Raw genomic sequence first — 24,827 nt, forward strand, 5'->3', positions numbered from 1 at the left:
GCTACAGTAACACTGAAATGGCTCAAATCTGAAAGACACAGTTGTCATGGAAATAATCTCCAATGGAGGACATTTTAGCACCACATCCCAGAAAAGTCTGATTTAGGTTGGAAAGAAAAATGCAAGCTTGAAAAATAGCAAACTGTAGATGTTTAACCATGCAGCTTGTTAAATTAAGGACAGAGTAGACCATCCACAGTTTTTTCTGTAATTTTACAGACATATTTAGCATCCTGCAGTAATTAATCCATTCCCTGAAATGCAGGTGAGGAAAACTGTGATCCTGAAAATGTGACTCATGTTGAGAAATCATTAAAAAAGAAGAAAAAAATTTCTGACATGAAGTCCAAACCAACAGAAGTAGCCTGGGCTCTCTTTCAGGAAAAACTGTTTGACTATCCAAGAAAGAAAGACTATTTAAGATACTATGCAGGTGCTTTAGGTTGTGGGAAAAACCTGCATGACAGTAGCACCCACTCCCACCCACACTTCTTAGCAGAGAGCTCACTGCCCTGTGTGCAACCACTGGTGGCAGCAAGATCACACACACAGCAAGCACAAGGCTAAGCATATGAAGGCACTTTCAAGGCTGGCCATTCATATTGCATCATTTGAGAATCAGCAATGTGATTATGTACTTTAAGACTATTTTGTGATGACCCACACAAAATGAGGACAGTATTGACACTGTGTAATTTTCCTTACCTTTGGTGTATCCTGATATTTTGGTATTTCACCATTCATTCTTAGTGTTCTAGTAGCTTTAGCTTGGCCTAGACCAATAATCATTGTGTTTATACTGCCCTTTTCCTTCCCAATGAAGTCTAGAGTACTTGGGAAAACTGGCAAGAGACTTGTCCAGCACACCATGAATCTGTAACAACCACATCCTGCAACACAATTGAGCGGGTAGGATTTTGTAGTCGCAAACAGAGCAAGAAGATGGCTCAAGGGACTACTAATGAAACTAAAACACTTCACCTCTAGGTCACTGGTTCAAATCTATTTCACGGAAGTTCAGTCATATCAGTGAAAAAAGTCTGACAAGCTTGATCAGTCTTTGTCTTCTGCCTTCATCATATAAAACAGCACAAACCCCTGCTGAGATATCGAAGACCGAGCAGATTAAATGTCTCTTTCTAGATGGCACACCATCAGCACTGTGAGTACGAAATGATAATGCCACTGCTCTGACCTTGACAGAAAATGATGGATTCAAAAGCCACCATGGTGGGACCTATCAGGAACAACTGCAACTCTCATGGAGATGCTATTCACTACTGAAAAGTTCACAAAACAGGTGAGGAGCAATGCTGAAAGAAGCTTTTCACCACACTGCAACTCAGAGATCCCTTCTGCGGCCAACTCTGTAACTCCCTGCCTTCTGAAAACCTCTCTCTGGGTTATTTGGGAGTCTCCCCAGCCTCCTTCCGCATTCCCCTGCACGATCCTGTCATAGCCATCCTACCTTGCTTCTCAAACTCTACAGCTTCACCTGAAAGCACCTCCTCCTACTTCTGACATTTCTTTCTCCTCTGTTACTTCTTCAGCTCTGGAAAGCATGCAAGATACATGCTGTATGGAGGAAGTGATTTTAATGGCACCCCAGAACAACACTGAACCCAAAGATTCCTCCTTTTTCCAAACACATTCTCCCCAGGGAGAAACAGAACAGGCAGAGAGATGACCCAGAGGAGATACAGAGGGCTGGTTATAATGCAGAACTTCCAGGCAGAATTGGGAGCTGAAGGATGCCTTGAAAAGCCAGCATGGACTCCTCAGCAAATACGCTTCAGGGAGTGAAAATAACTACATGTTGCAGGATTGGGGGGTCTCACACAAGAGTGCTGGAGACTAGAGATTTGTGAGTTCAAGAGGAGGGGAAAAAAACAGAGGCAGCATGCAGCACAGCTGCGGAGCTGGGGAGCAGCCCAGGCCAAAAATGATGGCTTTGTTTAGTTAGAGTGCACTAGGGAGTCTGCTGCATGCCAGCGGTCCCAATTAACCAGCTACGGAACAAGCATTCACCAGCGAAACAAGAACAAGGGAAAAACAGCACAAAAGGTGATTGAAGTGAACAGCAGTCACTACCCAAATAGCATCTGAGGCCATAGTGAAGATCTGCTAAGTCCCAGCCAGAGTGCAAGGCTGCAGTAGCTCCCACAGATAGAATCCCCTGAGGATGTGGGAGATGGCAGGGGAAGCAAGACACAAGGCAAGGCAGACTGAGAATGCCATTTAAGACAGGGATGGAAAGGTCTGACTTAGCTTCAGGTCTTTCTTCTCCCAGCCTGGTTACTCTACTGCATAAAGTCACTGTCATGGCCAAAAGTCACGTACGGGAAAAACGTTTTTGTAGTACAGGCTTATGGAAAGTCTGTTTTTAACATTTCTTTGTTGGCCTCAAATGTAAACTGCATCAAATCCTCCAGGACAAAATGTTAGTATAAACCCAGGCTGAGACAAAGCCTTCCAATATCAGAAACAAGAGCTCTCCACTATGCCCTGGGTAGCATCAACAGGACCCAAAACAGAAAAGATATCACCGCATCCCAACATGCACAGGAAAAGATTCAGGTGCAGTGGGCAGCGACCAGTCCAAAAAAAAAAAAAAAAAGCCAAACTGAAAATAAACTTCTTGAGCTGACAGCAAGAACAGTGCTGTTCTGTTCACATGTCATAGGACTCACAGCTGTCCTCAGCTGTGTTCAGCAAAAAGCACACCACAGTAGTGTTTGCCAGTGTCATTGAAGGGTTGGATATTATTTGGGGAATGACAGTGACTTAAGGATACAAAATGTCCAGGAAGAAGGGGCTTTTAGCCCATTCACTGCTCAGGAAGAGAAGGTTTACTTACCCATCTGAAACATTTTCACTGCTGACAGAAGTATGTAAGGTCTTTCATAGATCCCAAATAGTTTCCCATCTCCTATAATAAGGCTTACTCTCTCTCCCCATTTCCTTTTAACCTCTTCCTCATCCTCTCCTTTCTCAGTGTAGTATCAGCAGTCCTTGGAGCACTGATTTCCCTCACAGCTAGCTACCAAAACAGATGAATGAAACACAAAATTCTGCTTAACAAACAATAGTAAAAAGGCGTCAAGTTCAGAGAGGGTACCTAAATGTGCAAAGAATGGAAATGAAGCTTTACAACAAAGCCATATCCCAGCCTGCAAAAATCCCAAGACTGCTCTTCAGAAGTGATATGGGAAGTAGGAAGGACAGAGAAATTTGCCCCTTGGCTGAACTTAATATACTAATGTGTCATCTTGGTGGGTTTTTACGGACTATCTGGCTGAAGGATGAAGAAATTATGGAGGCAGAAATAAATGTTAAATTTCTGCTCTCAGGGATATCTGATATTTAGCAACCTGTTTCAAAGTGGGAGGCTGCAATCAGAAAAAAACAATCTGTGAAAGCCAAGCAAAGACTTGAACATCTGTTTTAAAGCTATGGATAAGAGACTAAACAGTGAATACAAGACAAAATGATGTGAAAGAAGCACTATGCTCTGAACAAGAAATGGCTCCATAGCTTACTAAGTCATCTGGGAAGAACAGGTACCTTTTATGAACATTTTATAGGCTTGACATCCTATTGAATTTCATGCATCTCCAAATAGCACCTTGGCCAACTTCTCTGATTACTCAGCTGATCTTGAAATTGCTTCTGATTTTCTTCAGGACAAGTTTACACAAGAAGAAATGGAAGACTGCCTATGAAATGGTCAAAATACTGTTAGATTAAAGAGAAAACAAGAAAACAGAAACAAAGTCAAAGGGCATTGGCTGGAAATGAAAACTAGACTAGGAAATATTGCAAAGAAAGATAACTAGATTGATTTATATGGTATATATTGGAAGATACAGAAAATTCTAGTGTATGACCGAAAAGCATTATATCTTCTGGGGTAAGGGAAACCTGAAACACAAGGATTCCAGACAAAAATGTCCCCTCCCCAATTTGCTTACATTCCTAGTCACAGCAATTTCTGACAGAAAAATCAGTCAATAGAAAAGAGGTGTAAGACTTTTCCATTTGGCCACAACAGTAAGTTTGAGGGTTAGCTGAAGCGCAAGCCATTCTACCAGTTTCTTGACAGTTTATTTTTCAGACAGTTCAAAACAACAGAACTGGAAGAGGAAGAAATTAGTTGAAGCTCCTAATACTGCTACCCAAACATCAGAGGAGTTCCCTACCGTCAGACAGCAACAGCTGGTCTAGCAAAGAAAGTTTAAGGATGCTGATCTGATAGGAGAGAGGAATTTGAGCGCAGATGTCTGAACTGCACATTTCTGCCAACCTTCTGAGGGCTCAAAGACATCACTGTCACACTCAGACTTCTGACTGGTATGCACACTCCTTTATAGATTAAAGGTTGGCTATTTTAAATATATGATTATTTATACTGTGAACTCTTCAAAGAAGAAACTTTCCTAGCCTCCAAGGGGCCTTTTTAAACACCCTGGGTAATAAAATCCACACTACGTACAAAATCTACTCTTTAAGTAATAACCAAAGTTTCCTGTCCTAGCAGTGAGAATATTTCCTAGTTTTCATTCAGGTTTGGGCTTTTATTTTATTTCCACACTTTTATACTAGTCTGGAAAATCAAGTATGCCAAAGATTTTTTTAAAGCCCTTTTTTTGTGACAATGATCACCAAGAGGGAAATCTAAAAATAGGAAAACAAAACAAAACAAAACAAAAAAACACACCCTCAAATGCTTGGTGAGATTCACCCCCCTAAAATTTCATTTGAATGAAATGGGGCTTCTCTAAGCTTTCTTTGATACGCCAAAGACAGTTTGGTTCCTAGAATTTGTAGTATCATCAAGGAACAAGGTGCATAACCATCACGGAGTAGTTATGACAAAAAACACATAGTAATACTGGCGGGCAAGTACCAAAGTTGGCTAAAAAACGGCATATGTTGTGAAGCCTCTGGACTTGAATCAGGAACGAGTGCAGTAGGCCAGATCCTGAGAAGGCACCAGGGTACTCCGCAGAGCAGACCAAGAAGCCAGACAGATCCATGAGTCACTTATGAACTGCCATGGACTGGCCAAAACCACTGTTAGACTAAAGAGAAAACGAGAAACCAGAAATAAAGTCAGAGGACACCAGGTAGAACAGGTAACCAGACCGGGCAAAACTGCAGAGTACAAACAGTGCTGGTGATGTCAGCAAATGCCTGCCAGGGGAGAGACTTCCTCCATGGAAAATGTGGAGTCCAGAAGAGAAACCTGCCGAGGAGGTGAGGAGTTAACACACAGCCTGGCCTTGTCATTATGAATTTGCACAGACTGGGCTGGTACTGGACAAACTTGAGCTGCTCTCTTTTTTACCTGGGAGAGTCTTGACTTAGGATGGAGGCCAATCAATTCTCAGGAAAACAAATAGTTTCTTCTGGCAAGAGGAAGACTGCAATGCCAGCTGACTGACCCAGAGCAAAAAGGGGCTTTGAATATCCAGGAAAGTCTGTGAGAGAGGATTCTCTTTTATTAAGATTCTGAAAACATACTACAACATTTTCCAGGGGGGAAATGAAAGGTTTGGATGCAAATCCTCTGGTTGGATCTCTCTTTCCGTTCCCTCGTTGTCTCCCCTTCTCTCTGACATCTCTAGGAACAGGCTTTCTTCAGGAGAGAGGGTAAGGGATGCAAAAGCATCACAGCAAAGACTGTGACCATCCACCTCCGAAACGACAGCCCAGCTCCCAGCCCGCTGCCCCAGGCAGCCTCGCAGGCGTGAGCTCTCTGCTTCTGCAGTGGCCGTCTTGCTGCTCCAGCCTCTGGCCTGCCCCTGAAGCAGCACGGTAATGCCTTTTTGTTACTTGAATGTACATTTACAGAGGCAAAGAATGATAAAAGGGGAGGAGAGGAAGGAGCAGGATCAGGCACAAGGGCTCATTACTGAAGCCTCTTGCTCCCTCAGTAATGTTCTGGGAGCCTGAAGGCTTTGCTGAAGTGGTTTCACGCCAGTGCAGCGGAGGCACATTCTCCTCTTTTCCCGCTGACGTCTGAGTACCAGATGAGAGCTTTCTGACTCATCCAGGGGACTGGCAGGCCTGCTGGTGAGAGCAACCAGACACCCTCATTAAAGGTGCTAGGATTAAAGCTGCCAGGATCCATAAATTGGCTGACTAGGCCAAACTGCATAAAAGAGGGGAAACTGGAAAGTGAAACAGAATTGTGTCTCCACCTGCAGATCTTGGTTATTTTGGTCATCTTTTAGCACATGCAGGAGGGCAACAGAGGCTGAATGGCTTTCCCGCAGTGGTAAGGAATGTAGACAGCAAGGGTAGCAAAAAGGCTTTGATTAGAGAGCTCAGGAACATCACAAGTGAGGTACCAGACGGCTAGCAGTAGGAGCTTGAATGCTCTGCAGCATCTGTGTCACAGGGAAAATGAATTATACAAAGCAGAGATAAAGTGAAAGGCTAAACTAAACCAAACTTCAAGAAACCAAAGACTGCAAAGCACCATGAAAGTGGCATGACAGGCTAAAAAAAGCCAGAGGAAGGAGTTGGAAACAGCACCTGATGGCATGCTACAGAAGAGCTACATCTGCATAAGCTGAGAGGTGAGCCAGATAAATGCACAGAATCCCCAGTCTGCCTCCACATAGCAAGAACTGTAATCAATCAGAGGGAAAAAAAGAGCAAATTTTCATCTGCTCATTAAAATATAAATGCAGCATGCTTGTAGAACAAGCAGAATTTTAATCTGTCCACAGCAGGAGGAGGCTGACAAGCCACAAGGGGAGGCCCTCTGAGGATGGTAACTGCAAACAGGACTCGGCCCTTTCAGAAACACATGGGGGGAAACAAAGATGCCTGGTTGCTCTGGAAATCTGCAGTGGGTAGTGATGGCAGCTGGAGGAGGCCTACATACCAATTTTCTCTGCATCTAACTAGCAGCTTCTGGAGACATCTCTGTATTTCACTCATCATTACAGAACAGCCAACAACTTTTGGCTTGTGGCCTCCAAAAGCTATTTCTTACTGCTGAATGTCCTTCCAAGGATGATTTGCCTGCTGCACTGATGTTGCTGTAATCGGCTCTTGGGGAGGCAGAGGAAAAGAACAGCAATGCCACCAAATAAGCGGAGATGCAGGCTTTGAAATTCAGCAAGATTAAGGGCAGTCCCCCTGATGCCCTGCACATGGCACAGTGCCATGCCAGTGAGTTATGAGCAGGTATCATTTAGATCTTAGCTATGATGTGAAAGCACTATACTTGCATAATTTCCTCTCAAGCAGCCATTCCCCTTCTAGACTTCCCTCTCTCACAGAAGGCCATGGAGTGGAGGGAGAAAAAAGAACAATGTAATGCGGAAAGTTCCTGCCTATAGAGAGCAAGGAGAGACCACAGGGAGCAGCTGGCTTATTTGAATGCAGGTGAGGAACAGGGGCTTCAGAAAGCAACAGCTCCATCAGCTGTCAGGACACTGCAGGCTTGAGTGACACAAAACAGAGGAGAAGGTAGACGGCCCTCAGCACGCATGGCCCGCAAGGTGGATTAAGATATTGCAAGAGCACAGAGATAAATGCACAGCCTAGACTGCCCCAGAAGCAACAGTCTAAGCAACCTGAGAAAGAAAGACTTAATAGTTTGGGATGAACTAATAGCTCATCCAGGATCAACCCTGTCTTGAAAACTAATCTCAAGTGACTGCATTATCCAAGCTGTGAAGTAACTATTTCAGCCTGGGAGACCTCACATACTGTTTCACCTACAAATTTTCCTTTTCTCAATTTCATGCTTTATCTCCACTGGGCCATATAGAACAGCCCTTTGTTTTGCTGCTTACAGCTTAAAAATGGATACTGCTTCCCCAGACTCTCTGTCCTTCCTTCCCACCCCAGCGGGGAAAAGTGCTGCAGGCTTAGCCATGCCCACCCAAGGGGAGTGGGTTCAGAGGAAAGAAGGTGGCTTCACTCCAGCCCCAGCTTTGACATTTCAAGGTTCAGACACTGTAAAACTAAGTTTGTTTGTTTGTTAAATATCAACTCCTCAAGTCAAGCATCCCACTTGGGTGCAGCCCACTTCCCTTCCCTTGGGAAAGCCAGTTGGCAGGTGATGCAATGCCATTCTCCAACTGTGCGCTTCAAGAGCACAGCACTGGAGCCTTCCACCTCCCAGGTCGTACCTGCATCACAGATCATTGACGCTGGACACTGACAAGATTATTTTATGATCCTAAGAGTCCTTTGTGCGAACACAGCCTGGGACAACACAATTGCTGCGCCAGCGGACCTGTCCCCTTCTCTGTGATGTTAGCTAAACCAACAAAGCACTCTTCTCAGCACAGCTGTACCCACTGCAGAGCTTTTGCTAACAAAGTCACTCAGCCATAGGTATGGTTTTTTTCCTACCCACAACTGACATGATTAGGTAGCAAAACTTGTCGCCCAGGCCACATATCCCAGGCCTGAGGCGGGGGGTGCCACAGCCGCACACTTTGCCCAGGCATCATTTCAACACATCAGCAGTTTTCAATCTCTGATCTGCAAACTCCATCTAGAAGTTCCACTAAAGGCAACTAAGAGAAACAAGCCTTTAGCTACAAGAACCCTCTAGCTCCACCAGAGATTTTTAGGGATCCAAAAAACAGTTGAAACATCACTGCACTGGGATCCAGAAATCTCAGAGAGACCTGGCCAATATCCCTCTACTGTGAGGAAGTCAACATTTATTGGAGAAAAATCAGAGGATGGTGGTTACTCCAGGGGCCCTGACACACTTGAGAGAAGTATGAATTATTTTCACAGTAGCCAGAGGTGGGGCTTAGACATGTCCACCTGGCACATGAAACCAGCAGGAGTGAATGTTTCCAGACCAGATCAGAGAGTGTTCCGAAGAAGGCAGAGAGAGCTGAAAAAGAGAGCGATGCAGTGCTGTATAGTTCACAGCTCTGTTCTACTCTTTCATTAGAGCCACAGGAGCACTTACAGTTGATCTCATCAACGGAGCTAAAAGATTGATGTCATTAGTCACCACCCAGCAGCAAGCAAAGAAAAGGAAACGAGAGAGAGAGAGAGAGAGAGAGAGAGAGAGAGAGAATGGGAGAGAGAGAGAGAGAAGGAATGGCTGCTGTCCACCTCACCCAGCTCCACGGACAAGCAATTCCTCAAAAGCCCCCAATAAGCAGTACTACTACAGTAAGACAAAGATTTCTTCATATTGCCCAGCTTGGAAATGAGGTTGCATATTGTTTTTGTTTTTAAGGTGAGTTTCCGGGTAGCATAAGGAACAAAAGGGACAGTCCTAGAAACCACTACAATCTCCATCTCCAGAGCAGGTTCAGCACGGTAAGCACAAAGCAAGGACACTCTATCATACATCAACAACAGCAAAACACTCCCTGGAATGTGTTTACCCCATCCCAGCTCCTCCTGGAAAGGCTGTCAATTACTACACCATGGGCATATGCTTCCATAAAAAGCAAATTTTAAGTCACTACCTTATTTCACAAAAAACACCAAGAGGCTACTGGATGTTAACTTGTGCTTACTACTAACCTAGGCTGTATCTGAACCAGTGACCCAGAGGTGAAGGTCCATGTCACATTATCAGTCTCCAGAGACATGCGATCCCCTCAAAACAGTAGGTTCCTGATAGGCATTTTCAAAAGGGCACAAGCAATTATGAGAGCTTCACAAATCACTTGACAATATGCCCATTATACAATGTGTTTGCAGCAAAAAGCAGCCTTTATACTGGAAACAAATAGAAAAGAGCAGTAGATGGGTGATAGATGGAAGAACATTAATTCTCCATCACATTTCAACCCTAAATGGACTGAAGTACAAACGTAAGTATGGGCATCACCTACTTTAACTGCCATAATTTGCCCACTTGGTTTGTGGACCATTTTGTTGACAGAACCATAAGCTCCTCGTCCAATTTCTCCAAGGTCTTTCAAGTCCTCTGCTGTAAAATCCCAATGCTGTTCAGGGGAAATCTTCAATTTTCCTGATGATTCAATGCTGTGTGTTCTCAGTCTCTCTCTGTCAAAAATATTGGGAAGCAATTTTTCCACATTTTAAATAGTCTGTAAATTTCTCTTTTTCAGCACTTGATTACACATTAGAAGAGAGGGGTTCACAAAGGCTACAGCAACAATCTGACTCCACGCAGGATTTTGGTTGAGGGGGAAGGAGGGTGCAGGGGGGGAGGGAGGATGTTAAATCAAAAATGACATACGCTTGCTCACAGCTTCAATTAATGGTAAGTTTCTCCAGCTGTGGCATAAAATTCAATGTGTCTCATATATTAGAGTCATTCTACTCACTCATTTACACAGTTCTTTCTGCTTTGCACAAAATACATCAGGCTTAAAGCAGGATCTGGTAACATGCAGAACCAAGAGTCTGAAGAGCACTCCCCAGTCCCAGAGCCCCAAAGCTTCTACAACTCTACACCATTACACTCCACAGCAACTGTCTCATTTTTAGTTTGATTTTTATTCCACATGGGCAATATCTTCTGTTTGTATCAAGGGGTCTTTAAAGAGAGCTTGCTCTTAATGGAAAACTGCAATTAATTTCAAAACATTTTAGACAATCATTTGATTTTTTTTTTAACAAATGAAAAGCCAATAATTTATGTTATATTAAAAAAAAAAAAAAACAACGTAAGTTGTGACATCCGAAAACACAAATTGCCTATTCAAGTGCATCTTTATCAAACACCCAAATTAGTGTTCTTGGGCAGAAATTGCTCCCACTAAAGCCTAAAGGATTTTGTTCAGGTAAGGAGCAGAATGATGCCCAAAGTCTGTGGGAAAAAAGTAGAAGACTTCCACAGTTGTTTTAAGGTGCTTCCAATTACTCCCTGAAATGCAGCAATGCTATCACTGATTTAGTAGGAAATTCACATGCATTTTCAACATTTTTCACCTTAAAAAGCCACACAAGTTTCCAGTTTTTCATTAATTAATGAGCTGATTCACACTTCTTTGGTCATGAAGTATGTCAAAAGCCTGAGCTTCCTACTTTAAAGTAGCAGTAATAGCATTAAAGATGGTTCTCACTGTAGGACATGCCAATCTCACACAGATATTAAAGCAGATGGGTATTTTTGATGACCTCAAGTACAAGGGAGATTCTGTCAAACTAATCGTTTGGACTCTGATCACTTCACCTGGGCATTTGATTGAGCAACCGGCTTTTCCAAGATCTGGTCAAATGAGCAGAACATACATGAGGTATTTGATCAAATGCATAAAACCCATTAAGTTTATCAGCCAAAGGAATAAATATATTATGGCTGATTCCACACTGATAAATACAACCGACTATTTGTCAACCAGCAGCTGCAAGCGCTACCCAGTTTGATGCTATGGTGGACCCAAACCTGACCTCCATGGGGTTTTATTTGGAATCTGGGTTTTGTGAGGGCAATGAGGTCAAGTCCAAAGGTCAATTTATTGGAGCAACTAAGGTTCAAATGGCTTCATTTGCTGCCTGCTGGCTTCTCCGCGACACGTTGGTATAGCACTCTCTGGGCTTTGAACAGCTGCATTTTCTGAACCTTTGACCCATCTGATGAGCTGTGTCACTGAATTGCTTCCCCCAGCAACGTTACGCTATGACTGTCCTGTTCTTTCCCCTTCTCTGATTTTCCTACCTTGCTATTTCCAACCTGCCACTCCCTAGAGCATCCCTCCAGCTTCATTGCCCTTAAGAATAAATCAGGGAAGACCTATTAATAGTGCTACAGATGTTAAGTACACAGAAGCCTGCAGAGGCAGAGGTGGCATCCATTAGTTAGCATTTTTTACATTCTTTAAGTTTTTGTGCGTTTGATTCCTCAAACAAAACACTGCATTTAGTTGGGTTCTCCACGGAATCTGCTTACAAAAAGCAAGGAATGAAAATAAGTAAATAAGTGATGAAAAAGGAAAGAAGAGCAGAGAAAAGGAAAGAAGAGCAGAGAAAAGGAAAGAAGAGCAGAGAAAAGGAAATGAAAAAAACAGAAACATGGCCTCCAGACTCACCAGCTGTCTTTGCAGGCAGCTTACACTGGAAGGAAGGCTACATGAATCAGCTACCATTTAACTGCTCAACCATCCTATTTTGTCAGTACCATAAAAATAGTTCTTTTGATGGAAGAACTAAGGTGACAAGCAACATGCTGAGGAGGCACTGGCAAATGGACATTTCCTGCCTACCTCCTGCCAGCTGGAGGGAAGGAAGAAGCAAGACCATTCAAAAAGAGCAAAATCTTGTTCTGAAAGGCAGGAAAAAGAAAAGGCAAAGAGGTATTTCCACGAGGTTGAAATGTGAGCATTGATTTTCCGAACAAAACTTGACCATCTTTTGCTTCCAAACAACACTCCATATTTAAGTTTTCACAGCGGTAAAAAATTTAAATGTTGACATGGTTTATTCAAAGAAAGCAATTAAACCTATCTCAAGTCTTTCCTTTGTCTGTTCCTCTGCCCAGGAAACTTTGCTTTTCTCACCCTATGGCAGAACAGAAAGCACATCTGAATTCATTAATTTCTTGTTAAACAAGAAGCCTGTTTCTCCCCAGCTGTAGTGTGACAGCAAATCTATGCCATTGTTCCTGCAGCTGCAGGATGGTGGTTTCAAGCAGCAGGGATGAGGATGTGAGCTAGGAAATACTCCGCTCTTAGGGTTTTTATTTAGGTGCCCTCCGCAGCTATATTCTGATGTGAAGCAGTGCAGCTCCAGGGAACTACAAAACCTACTCCCTACCCTAGTTGGGCATATGGTTTGAAATGAGATGTACTGTCGATGTCCACCTACAAAATCTCATATGTTTTAGCTTGGCTTAATTTCCATTATTTATTTATGATGCCATCTGCCTTGCATCGTGATCAGAGTTCCTGCATTTTTTTCAAATACCCAGAGAAATGGTCATATAACCAAATGACGAGCTTGACAGAGCGACAGACATTTTAATAGAGATTTTGCTCATTTAGCTAGTTGTCAGATCTAAAAACTGCAGTTTTCCTTTAAGCAGCATGGCCTAGCTTAAAAATCATAACTGGAACACAATGATTACTTTTAGCATCAAAAAACTATGTTTTATACCAGGAATTTTTCAATGTAAAGAAAAAAAAGACCCAAAGGATTTCCAGGAGGCAGCTCAAAAATGCAAATCCAGAACACAGACTCTCTGCATTGATATAAAATGGGAATATTCTGACGCAAAACTGAGCGAAGCAATGCAAACAAATAAAACATCAATGCAGTACATCTATAACTAGATTTGCACTGCTGCAGATGTATGAGTGCATAAATCCACAGGGCAGACATGCTGAAAAAATACAAGGCCTGTCTAAACCCTACACTACTTCCTAGTGCAATGGGTACTCTACTAGCTTGCTTTAGAGAACAGAAAAGTAACTGTACAGAACAGGGTCCAGTGAAGGTAAAAAGTAATTAAGGTCCAGTTCCTGCTTCTGTAATAGATCAAATTTCAATCACTGCGTTTAGTACTCATTAGAGTTTGCACAGATATGACGTAAGTCTTCTCTTACCATTTCTTTTTAAAACTGCAATCCAAATCTCTCTAGAGCTAGCAATGTTGGTGTAAAACCAGGCATATATTCTTCAAAAGAACAGGATGCCTCAAATGGACTTGCTGGGCTTTGTTTTATTGTTTAAACCATGCATTAATACCTAGAGAAGAAGGCTGGATTCATATACTCTTCAAACAATTTTAAAAGTAGGATTTTCAAATGCAATTTTGGGACTGTAACTCCTGTTGACTTGTCCAGCACTGGAGCTTCTAACTCCCTTTATTGCCCTTGAAATTTTTTAAAAGCAAAAACTATCATAGGCTTAGGAGGTGGTTGTGATTATTGCGCTGGAAAGACACCAACGTATCAGTCTTACTGCAGATGGTTACTATGCTTGTCACAGCAGTTATCCCAGGGATTAGGAACACCAAGCAAGACAACAACTCCTCCTAACAGTTGCCCTTTGTCAGAAATAAAAATGTTTGTGGATCCAGCTTGGCAGGAGGCACACAGACTGCTGGCGCCAGGCACCACAGCTGGGCCAAGGACAGTGTCACACACATTCGGGACATAAGTTTGCTCACTGCAAGCTTGGTGAGCTAGATCCACACCGGAAAGTCTGCCACAGCTAATAGGCCCACAAAATCTACTGGAAGGGAACCACAAAGACATTTTGAAGCTTTTGGACAGGCTGTGTTAGTTATTCAAGCCCTGATATTAGCACCTAACTGCAGGGACGCCAAAACTTTTTAAAACAAGCATTTCTTTTGGCATGAAAAAAAGGAGGACTGTGGGGACAAGCAGAGAAAAGTTGGTGTATTTTTAGGCAAAATTGAAAGTTATCAGACATGAAGCAAGGCCAGAAAGATGCTACAGGTAACTGCCTAAATCTTCTGCTTTTTGCATCACTTGGTTAAGAAGTCTGTGGGATTCAGGTCAAAGAAACCTAAAAGTTATGGATTCAACATTACAGTTGACATGAATAAAACAGATCTGCATAGGCAAAAAGATCCAGACAGACCAGCTGTGCTTCACAAATCTGCTTAATGCCAGATTTTTCAAGGAAGTCTCTCATTAAAGCTTCTATTTACGCTTTGGTTAATGAGAATATATCACAATTCTAATTCTCGACAAGTTTGGTAAAAAGCTGCTTGAAACGATGGAATTTTAGAAACTGTTCTGTGGTCAGCATGGTCAATAAGCCAAAGGAGTGCTAAAACTTAAATCCAAACAGAAAAGCTTCCATGCAAACTACAGAGTTTTAATAACATTGTGCACTATTCACAACTTCAGAGAAAAAAGTGAGGTTTATGACTCTGGCTAAAACATTTCTACCAAGTCTTTTAAATAGCCTAGAGAAATTGTAATCCTTCTATCTAAATGCCCGAGTTATTCATAAAAGAGTTTTTTAGACCCTGCAGGCTAATGCTAGTAAAACAGCAACCCTATTTTATATTTCACCGGAGAAAAACTCCAAAAGAAAACTTTCAGTTATTTCTGGAGGTCTGAAAATGTTAGCAGTCTCACGAGATTTCAACAGATTCAGGGGAAGAAATTTATGCTTACAATAAAAAAGCTAATAGGCAATGGAGGTCCCTTCAAGAGGGGCAGAATTAAAGTGTTTTTGCTCTGACTCATTTAAACTATCCTGAGGCTTAGTCTCATCAGTTATACTAATAACTCCAGATTCCTAGACATGAAGAAGAGATACAGGAAACGTATCAAAAGAAGGAAATAATTTAGTTTTGCATCTCTTACCTACTCAGATTAAAAGCAAAAGCACATTTGCTCCCTTTCATCATGAACAAGTGGCCGAAGTTCTCCTTAGCATTTCTCTGGCTTTCTATGCTCCTCCAAAACTTTAAAACAAAGATAGCAACAAAGCATGGAAGACTGCACAGATCCTTTCACAGCCTTTGAGACTCAGTCCAGCACACATTCAAGCTTGTTAGGACTCTTGCTGACTTTAATGGGGTTTGGCTGAGGCTTTAAAAATGTCAATATTTTATATTAAACTCCCTTGGTAAACTATTGAGTTGCAATAGATTTTGATTAACCCTGCCCTTGACACAGAGGAAACCTCTCAGTTCATCATGGTGAAGCCTGTCCTGAATTTAACTAAGCGTATTAATCTCAAACTCATTTTTATTTGGACATGAGCCAGACCGCAGCACATTCACATTTCCACGGCTGGCTATTCTAAGCCTACGCTGGCTTTAAGCATGTTGGAATAATATTGAAAAGTCTGAGCTAACTAATTTAAATAACCCTTCTGAGAATGCCGACTCTTTTTCTGAAACATTACATTTCCTGAGCCATGGTCAGCTATCCGTGAAAGAACAGGAAACAGAGACATGAGCACATCGATAAGAATCAACAAAGGAATCAGAATATATATTTTAAATATTTAGAAAAATGATACTGAGATGCAATATCATTATCATTACACAGATATCACTCATGGAATGACGCTATTTCTGAGACAAATTCCATTACTTTATAGATGCCATTTTTGCGGATATGGAAAATATTTGACAATGGCTAACAGACAGTTAAGCTTACTGTAGCCTGCTGGAAAGTTTCTGGATGAGGTCCGCTTCTCTCCTTTTGAAACTGAACGGGACAATGTGATTACTACCCAGTGTTGCTTGTGTATCACTTCAGCCAGGAAAAGTTGTGAAAATGACAGGAAAACATGGTGCTGTTATCACATGACACAATAACGTATAACACAATACTCATCTAGTCACACTACCTTTGGAGTGGTTAACATAAGAAATTAGTGAGCTATATATCTTTCTTCCAAATTTCACCTAATGAACCCTCCCTCATTGGGAGCAAAACAACAGCATATATTTTTCATGATTTGAACTGTAATTTCACACATGAATTGCAAGCAATTTGTTTTCTTACAACAGTGGCAATTATTATTTCCAATTGTATCATTATTATGATTAAAAACATGACTAATCGTATTAACCTTACTAACCAAATATCCATACATTAGTGACACATTGCCTCAAGGCACATTGACCATCACTGCACCGCTTTTCTTGTGGTCCAAAAAGCAGAACTTACTAAAAAAAACCCTAGCTTCCATTTTGGAACCACCAATCTAGGACTGGTGGTCTCTTCTATGTGGACTTGTCATTCCTGGTAGGTCAGCCCATCTCTTAGTGAATAAGTTTGCATGCCTTAAATATACTATGTAGTTTCTTTTTACCTCCAGAGCTGCATAACTGACAGATGAACCACAAGTTAATTACCACTCTATATTATAAGTCGTCTTTAAGAGCAAAAATCAAGTTCTGGATCTCTGGGTCTCTCAAGCTTTCCACCTGCAAAACCCTCCTTTCCCAATATGAAGACCCATTATCTCAGAACAGTTCTAGTAGTTCAGACAAGATGGGTTCTTAATAAGCACTTCGTGGAGGACAAATAGAAAACAAACATACAGCACTTTTACAAGTGAACAATGAAGCTATCTCCAAAGGTTCAGAAATGCCTACTTATGGTTTTGTTCAGCTCCTCGTTGGAAACACTTGAGATCGCTAAATAATAAGCACTGTGTTATTTCAGCTACATGAAATATTTTTGCTTCAATTATTCTAACAAGGAATTTTTCTAATTTAAACTTTTGCATGTTAGAAAGCTCCAACTCTAGTACCAGAAAGCTAGAAGCTCTCCAAACTATACTTTAGGATATTTTTTCTGTTTGGGATAGAAAAGCTTTCAGTAATGTCACATGGCTTAACCTGAAATTCAGTACAACTCTGGAAAAATGTACCTGGCAGTATTTTTTTTCTTCCTGTGGCAGACAAGGACAGGTGGGAGACAAAGGAATCACCTAACTGCAAGACAGAGATTGCTTTTCCAGAGATGCATCTATCAAATCTAGTGACCAAAAGAGAGCTCATAACAAGACTAAACGGATCAAATCTGATTTCTATTTTAAAAGTGCCCCTCCTATAAAACATAAGATTCCTATATGCCAGTCAAAGTAACTGCCTGTCCACAGTCCCTTGCTCCACAGTTCAATAGTACTAGTACAAGATTTTAAATTTTGGTCTCATCAAATGGCTGTGGGGGCACAGTTTTCTCCACTGACTGTTAGGGTCTAAGAGGTAATGTAAGGATCCAGAGTTGTGTAAGGATGCTCTGCTGGAGTTAGGCCAATAGTACAGATAGTCACCTTTCCCATCCTTCAATGGCATGAAATACCCACCTAGAACATCGGAGAGCCTGAATATACCCAACTGGATTAGGCAGAAGCCCCCCACATTCCTCAAAGATGGCAATCACCTTCACACTGCTCTAGCAGAAGGTATTCGAAACAATCACTTTCAACTGGTGTGGACTTTTGTCAGCAAATGTATCAGTTACATTAGGCACAAAGGAGCAATTGTCCATCCAGATCTATTCCAAACATATTTTAGAAAGGAGAGAATTAAGACTAGCTCGAAGAAAAGACTACTTAGGGTCACAGTGATCCACTGTATACAGGCTTGGCCTTTTGGTCTCTTTTTTCAGAGGCTTCCCAAAATGCAGGGACCTTCACGATAGGAAGCAACAACATCCATCTGAATCTCAAAGAAGAGGTCTGTAATTTCTACCTGAGCCCACTTAATCTAAGTCCTTTTCAGAAGCCAGTTCCTCAAACCAGTGGAGTGGCAAAACCAATTCAGTCCTGCAGGCCAGCTCCCACCTCCATCACATCCATCCAATGCATAGGCAAGTCATTTGCATGAGCTCTTTTTGTACGGCGGCCGTTTTTCTCTGGGTGCATCCCATTCATTCAGCCTAGATGTCCTCCACTTCTACAGATACATGTTGAAAGTCACTCATTTATGCAAGGGAAGAAAATAGAAGTTGTTGATGATGACCTGCAAGGTCGAAGCAGTCTCTGAATCTGCACTCTCTTCTCTTTTTTCTCCATTTCTTCATGTTTACAAAAGCCAAAAGGGATAATCAATTCCTTCAGTTTGAACTCAAAGCAGAAAACTCAGATCACTTCTCAGTAGCAGAGAAAAATGCAAGATATTTTACTACAAAGAGGTAATTAATATTTGAAGAGGTGAAGTATGCTCTTGCTCTGATGAAATATAGTGATTCTGAGTATACAGAAAAGCAGTGACTAAAGTTTGTTTCTGCAGTTAGCAGCTGCAGTCTGTTAGGGTTTCCTGAAGGAATGCATTTCACAAGGTCCAAATCTGCAAACTTAGGGTTCAAGTCCAACTTAAATCACACATATCACAATTTGATTTATCTGTACATAAACCCTTTCTCACATTTCTCTGTGTCACACAACTATCAAAACACTTCTGTGATTGACCATCACTTATTGTGATTGTCGCCCATCAGTGACAATCACTTAAGGTCAGAAAATAGATAAACCATCCATACAATACAGCGGAGACAATTCCTGTACACAGACATTAAATTGGTTCCAATGTTTTATCAATGTGCTAGTTTGATACCTGTAAGTAATTATTCAAACAATACATTTATCAAAAAAAAAAAAAAAAGTACAGACCAAACCTATTTAAGTATACATATACATATATACACACACACACAAACATACAGATGCATATGCATATATATATACATACATAGAGATTTTACATATGAACTGTAATAGAAGAAGGTATTGGTATCTGCACAGGTAAACTGGGTTGGCTCCTAAAAGATAGCTAAACACCGATGTGCAGCCCTGCAATGTTGGACATGTAGCATTCTGCTTTAGGAGCAGAATTCACAGAGCTAAATCAGACACCTGCAAGCTTCTCTACACTGAATCAGGAGACCCAGATCTGCAGATCTGGGATTCAGAGTAATGAGCAGGCTGAATGCTAGGACAAAAGCTAATCCCTAGGAAATGGTGCAAAGTGGGGTGCATGTGAGGCTTTCTCACCTGAGCTTGGGTCCCTATGTCAAAACCTCAATGGATGGCATACATGTAGTTAGGAGACATACCCTGAAATTATTTCCTCTGCATCGGAGAGTAAAATGTGCATAGGAGTACAGACAGCTAGACCACCATTCTCCTCTCATAAGACCAGCAGGTTTTGTGTATTAAGCTAGTGGTTACTGTATTTGCCCATGAAGAGTGGAAACCTTGGATCCAGGCTCTCTTCAGTCTGAGGACTTAATCTACATCCCAAGAGACTGACTTACAAGACATGCAGGATGGGACACTTATTCCCCCTGTTGAACTTGGATCAACCCACAGCTAAGAAAGCAAGATTCATCATTCTAGAAGACAAGACACTAAAATGAAAATGCCAAGAAAGTACTCCAGCCTCTGAGCTATTATGTAAAGATGAATAACAGCATCTCCTCCCCCCTGGCTATATTTACCTGAAATCAGTAGCATCTTAAATGCTTTCAGAGTACACCTTGCAAACTGTTGAATTCAGATATGGGAATGCTTAATTTCCTCTCTGCTCTTATGCAGGATAGTAGCGATCCAGACAGCTCAACAGATCCCAGTGGCACTTTGGGGCACGGGCCACAGGTAACATACAGGTGCCACAAGAAATTTTTATCAAAAAGCTCAAGTCCCAAAGACACCTCATTGCTTGAGGAAGGAAGGGAGAAATTTGGGGGTTACTCTCCAGTACTTCCAGTTCCCAAATGGAATTCTGTGTCTCAGCCATACTTCTCAATCATGAAAAAATTACTGTTGAATATAGATAATTAGACCCTCTGAAGCTGGCCTGAACATCAAAGAAGGGTCAGAGATGGAAACACATCACACTTCATCTACAAGGTATGATATACAAGTTTTAGAATGGCTTATATTATTTGCTGGGTAAAATAGTAAAGCATAGAAACATACATCTTAAAAAAATTAACAGTTAAAATAATCTGAAAATACATCAACAGTTAAAAATTTCATTGGAAAATCCAATATGAATGGACCTATGCTCCCTCATTTTCTCTCTAATCCTCCAGAGGAGACTAGGGTGTTTTTGTGTGCTGAATGCTTTTAAAATCTCTACGCAGCAGGCTTTTACAACCAGTTTACATATGAACATGTACACTGCTGTCCTTGCTAGGGGATGCAACACCTAGGAACAAAGGAAAGAAAAAAGGAGAGAAAAATGTGCTTGCGATATCAGAATAACACAAAGGGAACACAAGAGCTGATACTGATTCTGAAACTACTTGACCTACTTCCACTTTTCTTAAATAAGCATTGCATTTGTTACATCTTCATGTGAATTATAGCGCTATGCTAGGACCAGATGTGTTCTTCCTGATGTGTGAATAGAAAGCTGTAATTCAGGAATCCCTGGGGTCTACTAAATACTAATGTTACATCTGCTGCTCCAATAAGACCTAGTACATTTGAACAAGCAGGATCCAAGCAGTAAAAACAAATAAACCAAATTCTTACACCACACCAAGCTTTCAGTACTTCTGAAATCTTAAACTGCTTTCAAATAAAATCAGTGCCGTCCCTCACCTTAAACACATCAAGGATTCTGCCTTTCCAAATCTTTAAAGTTGGGAAGAAAATTTCTAAGTGGTCAAGAAGACAATTCTTACATCATCTTCCTTGTTAGACTACAGAAATTGTTACTGAAGTATTCACTTCACACTCAGGTTTATAAAGCTGGGCATCTAAACTGGGCTGATTAAGCATGAACCACTGCCACCCCAGGGCTCTGCTCTGCAGGTACCTCCAGAGCAGGAGTTCGGTCCTGAGCAGGCTGCAAGCACCTGGCTTTTGCCATGAGCGTGGACGGACTCAAGGATGACAACGCTTCTAGGAAAGGGCCTAACCAGCCACAAGTCACCCAGACATTCATGTCACTAGGCAAAAGGGAGATGTTGCTTTTTGAAAAGCGGGCACTAGAAAGAAATTCTGCAGGATACTTATATTCCAGGGAGACATTGCCAGCCCAGCCTTAGTGCTCTGTATAGACTCTTTTATATGGATAAATAGACAGCAGATTTGAGGACTAATAAAATCAAGTTCCCTTTGAAAATGAGCATTTCCACCTCACTTCTCTACCTCAGAATTTTCTTATCTCCACAGAAGTAAACGCTTCACTTCGCTCCACGTTTTGAATATAGGAAATATCATTCTGCACTGCAGAAAAAAATACGGTAATCAATCTTAAAACTATCGATCTTCAGAGAATCTCCTTAGAAATCATCCAGATTTCCCCGGAGAAGAAAAACTGTGGAGAATAGCACTAAAAACACCCTTACAGAAAACACAAAGTAGCCGTTCTGCCTCTATCGCTCCCAGATAGGACTACTCCCATGTTCCTGCTCCCTGCATGCCAGTGAAAACAGGCTTAAGGAGGCAGTGTGAGGAACTGAAGCCTTGAATTAAAAAAGTGCTGCAAATTCACAGGAGTTTCCTAGGTGTGTTTCAGACATCTAGTATCAACCGTCAGGGCAATACTCTTTCACACTGCCGGAGAGGCAGACTGCACAGGAACGTCAGAAAGAGGAATCAGTTTTACACCCACAGCACAAAGCTTGATAGCTGCAAGGTCAAACTCTGCTCCCAAATGAGCAGCTCTGACTACTGTTAGGTGCATGCGAGGGGCCAGGAGAACAGCACCTAACTACACAAGGGATGGGACAGGTAATTGGAAGTTAACCTCTGGACCACAGATTACTAGGAGATTCATACTGAATTCCTACCCCGTCACAAGCTTCTTGCTTAACCTTTACATTTTCCAAATTGTGTTACTCTCCGGTTTCCCATCTGCAAAATGAGGAACACAGATCTTTCTGCAACCATTTAGGCTTGCAAAACTAAATCAATGAACAAGTGTGAAGCACTCAAAACCCATGGTAACGGGAGCCAGATAAGCATTTAACTTCAGGATCACTTAAACGAAGGTGATTAGATTTCCAGAAGTTCTGAGGACCCCAGGTCCCACTAGATTGGAAGGAAGCTACAGATGTTCAGCACATTTGAAAAATCAGTATGAATTAGCTTAATATAGATTTACAAGCTCCAAATTTTGGTCCCAAAAATGAAAAGCTCAAAATCAGAATCAGAGGGTTGAGGTACCAAAACCCGTGCAGACAGAAGCAAACAGTCCTACTAGGGCACTAGCACTTTAAAGGACATGGAGTTTCTACAGAAATGTATTTTGAGAAGCAGCATACACCAAAAAGCTCCCCTTCAGAGAACAGAATTACCGTGTTAGAGAAACTCTGAAACATAGAAGGTGAGAAAAAAAGAGCTTAAGGTAGCATGTTTAATCAAAATCTCACACCAGCTTTGGTAAAACCCTCTCCAAAGAGATCTACTTGAAATCTAAGACACTGAACACAGATGTTTTACAAACCATACCACCTCTTTGTCAACAAGGCCACAGAGATCACTGGCCAACTAAAATTGCTGTAAAATTCTGGAAAGAAACACAAATGTTAAATACTGACAAAACTCATCAATTTGTCAAGAAAGCTCCTGAAAAAATGTTGTGTAAAAAAACCATTGCTCTAGCACTTAAACTACAGTGATGTTCCTATTAAAAGTGCAAACCTATTAAAACATTTTCTGTGGACTCCCTCAAACATTTAAATGCTTCAGCTGAGTCCTGGTATCCATTTTACTTATACTTAATTGAAAATACAAACAAGTTTCCTGGTAACTACATTTAGATACTGCAACTTTTAGGAAATGTTGCAGAATGTTCACAGGGAAAAAAAAAAAAAAAAGAAATCAAATTCTTAACTGATATCTTTTCCACTGAAACCTATCTTTAAGACTTCCAGTCATCCAATCATGTAATAGGAAGGTATCATGCAACAGAGAGGTATCAGAAATCTGTAATAGCAAAGATGTGGAATAACTGTGATAGAAATGGGGAACAGACACAGAACTATTTACAGGTAATTTCACACAAGTAATTGCGAACATGACAGGTTCAGGAACTTCCACTTCATGTTTTAATATTTTTCAGACAAACGTTAAAAATTCTCATAAGCAATTTCCTATGGAACTCAGCCAGCTGTAGGTTAGGCAGCTAGAGAGCAGCCTGAAACCAGGTGCCAAAAAGGTTTGGAAAAGTGTAAGAGGAGATTAGAAGAGAAAGAGACACTTGAGAGAGACTTTGGGACAGACAGAAAAATCTTTTCCAGGTAATGACAGTCCTTAAACCATGCTGAAATAAAGGAAGCAGCAGAGTCTGAAGTTCAACTAACTGGACCTCAATTTGCTTCTGAGGAACCTAACCTCAAAGTCAGTTAAATAAATGTCTGACAACACATCTTTTGAGCATTTATCTAGAGAGTATGTGTGAACCTCTCAGATGTCACAAGAGGAAGAAGTGCACCATGCACCTCTAGAGTTTTAAGTGATGATGAACCCAGAAAAAGACATCTAAGCGCTACAGAGAGGCTACAGGCGAACAGATAGTTCAGAAGCTGGATTCATGATCATTAAAAGAGGTCATTTCACCTTGACAGCTTTCCAAATCAGACTGCAATGCGCTGTGCTCAAGTTCTAGAGAGGTGGTACCCCTAAAAGGCAACACATTTCCCAGCTAACAGACAAGATGCTCAAGTAATAACATACTGTGAAACAGATGCCAAACAAAATCCTTTGTGTATGCTCATTTCGTAGCAGGTGGATCTAAAATCTGTAGTCTAAAGTCAGGATCAAGACATCTGTACACCAGAAAAGTACAATGCTTTCCAGAAAACCAATAAACACATCTATAGCACAACCCAACAGCTTGGTTCCACTGAGGCCAATGAGAGCCAGCACAGCACAGACTGCCGCCAGGCAAACTTCCCATGCCCAACTATACCAGTCAAATCTCACAGTATTGTTCCAGTGCTAGTGGTATTTGAGCCTCCTTTCAGCAAAGGCCACCAGTCGTAACTAGCTCTGTAGAGCTTACATACAGATAATTAAGTAATCTGATTTTGCTTGTGACCTAAATCCTATTTGGATGCAGAACAGAGAAGGTAAAAGGTGGGACAGTTTCAATAAGTTGAAAGTAGCAATTAAAAAACAGTGGTTCTGAAATTTAAGGGATCACTCTAATCATGGCTTGTGCTCTCTAGCCTCTGTAGTATCTGTTAGAGCAAAACAAAGTTAGTGGTTTTTTAACCCTGTGTAAATCAGAAATGCAGTCTAAACTAATGAGGACATGCTGTGGTCTCAAGCAACACCTCTCCAGAGCATCCACTACTACCCAGTCTTTAGAGCACAGGAACCGCATACTAGCTTTCCTGAATTTGACCAGGCTTAAGCAGGTGCAGATGCTTTCCTGGATTGGAGCTTCAGCTGTCAATAAAATATTTACATCATCTCTAGATTGCACCCTTTCAAGTAAGAATTTC

At 41.4% G+C, this 24,827-nt stretch overlaps 1 protein-coding gene across 4 annotated transcripts in view; it reads right to left on the bottom strand.

The window, feature by feature from the left end:
• Window positions 1–24,827, bottom strand: part of MAP2K4 (mitogen-activated protein kinase kinase 4) — a 112,457-nt gene that overhangs the window by 39,645 nt on the left and 47,985 nt on the right. For 2 of the 4 annotated variants that reach the window (XM_067308151.1, XM_067308149.1), the window contains 2 exons: window positions 16,062–16,157; window positions 9,840–10,014 (listed from right to left, as the gene is read on the bottom strand). In XM_067308151.1, coding sequence (XP_067164252.1) covers window positions 9,840–10,014; window positions 16,062–16,157 — 271 coding nt within the window. The remainder of the gene's footprint in view (window positions 1–9,839; window positions 10,015–16,061; window positions 16,158–24,827) is intronic. The other 2 variants (XM_067308153.1, XM_067308152.1) reach the window with 1 other exon arrangement.

The sequence above is a fragment of the Apteryx mantelli genome, chromosome 19 (genome assembly GCF_036417845.1).
Source record: "Apteryx mantelli isolate bAptMan1 chromosome 19, bAptMan1.hap1, whole genome shotgun sequence".
Lineage (NCBI taxonomy): Eukaryota > Metazoa > Chordata > Aves > Apterygiformes > Apterygidae > Apteryx > Apteryx mantelli.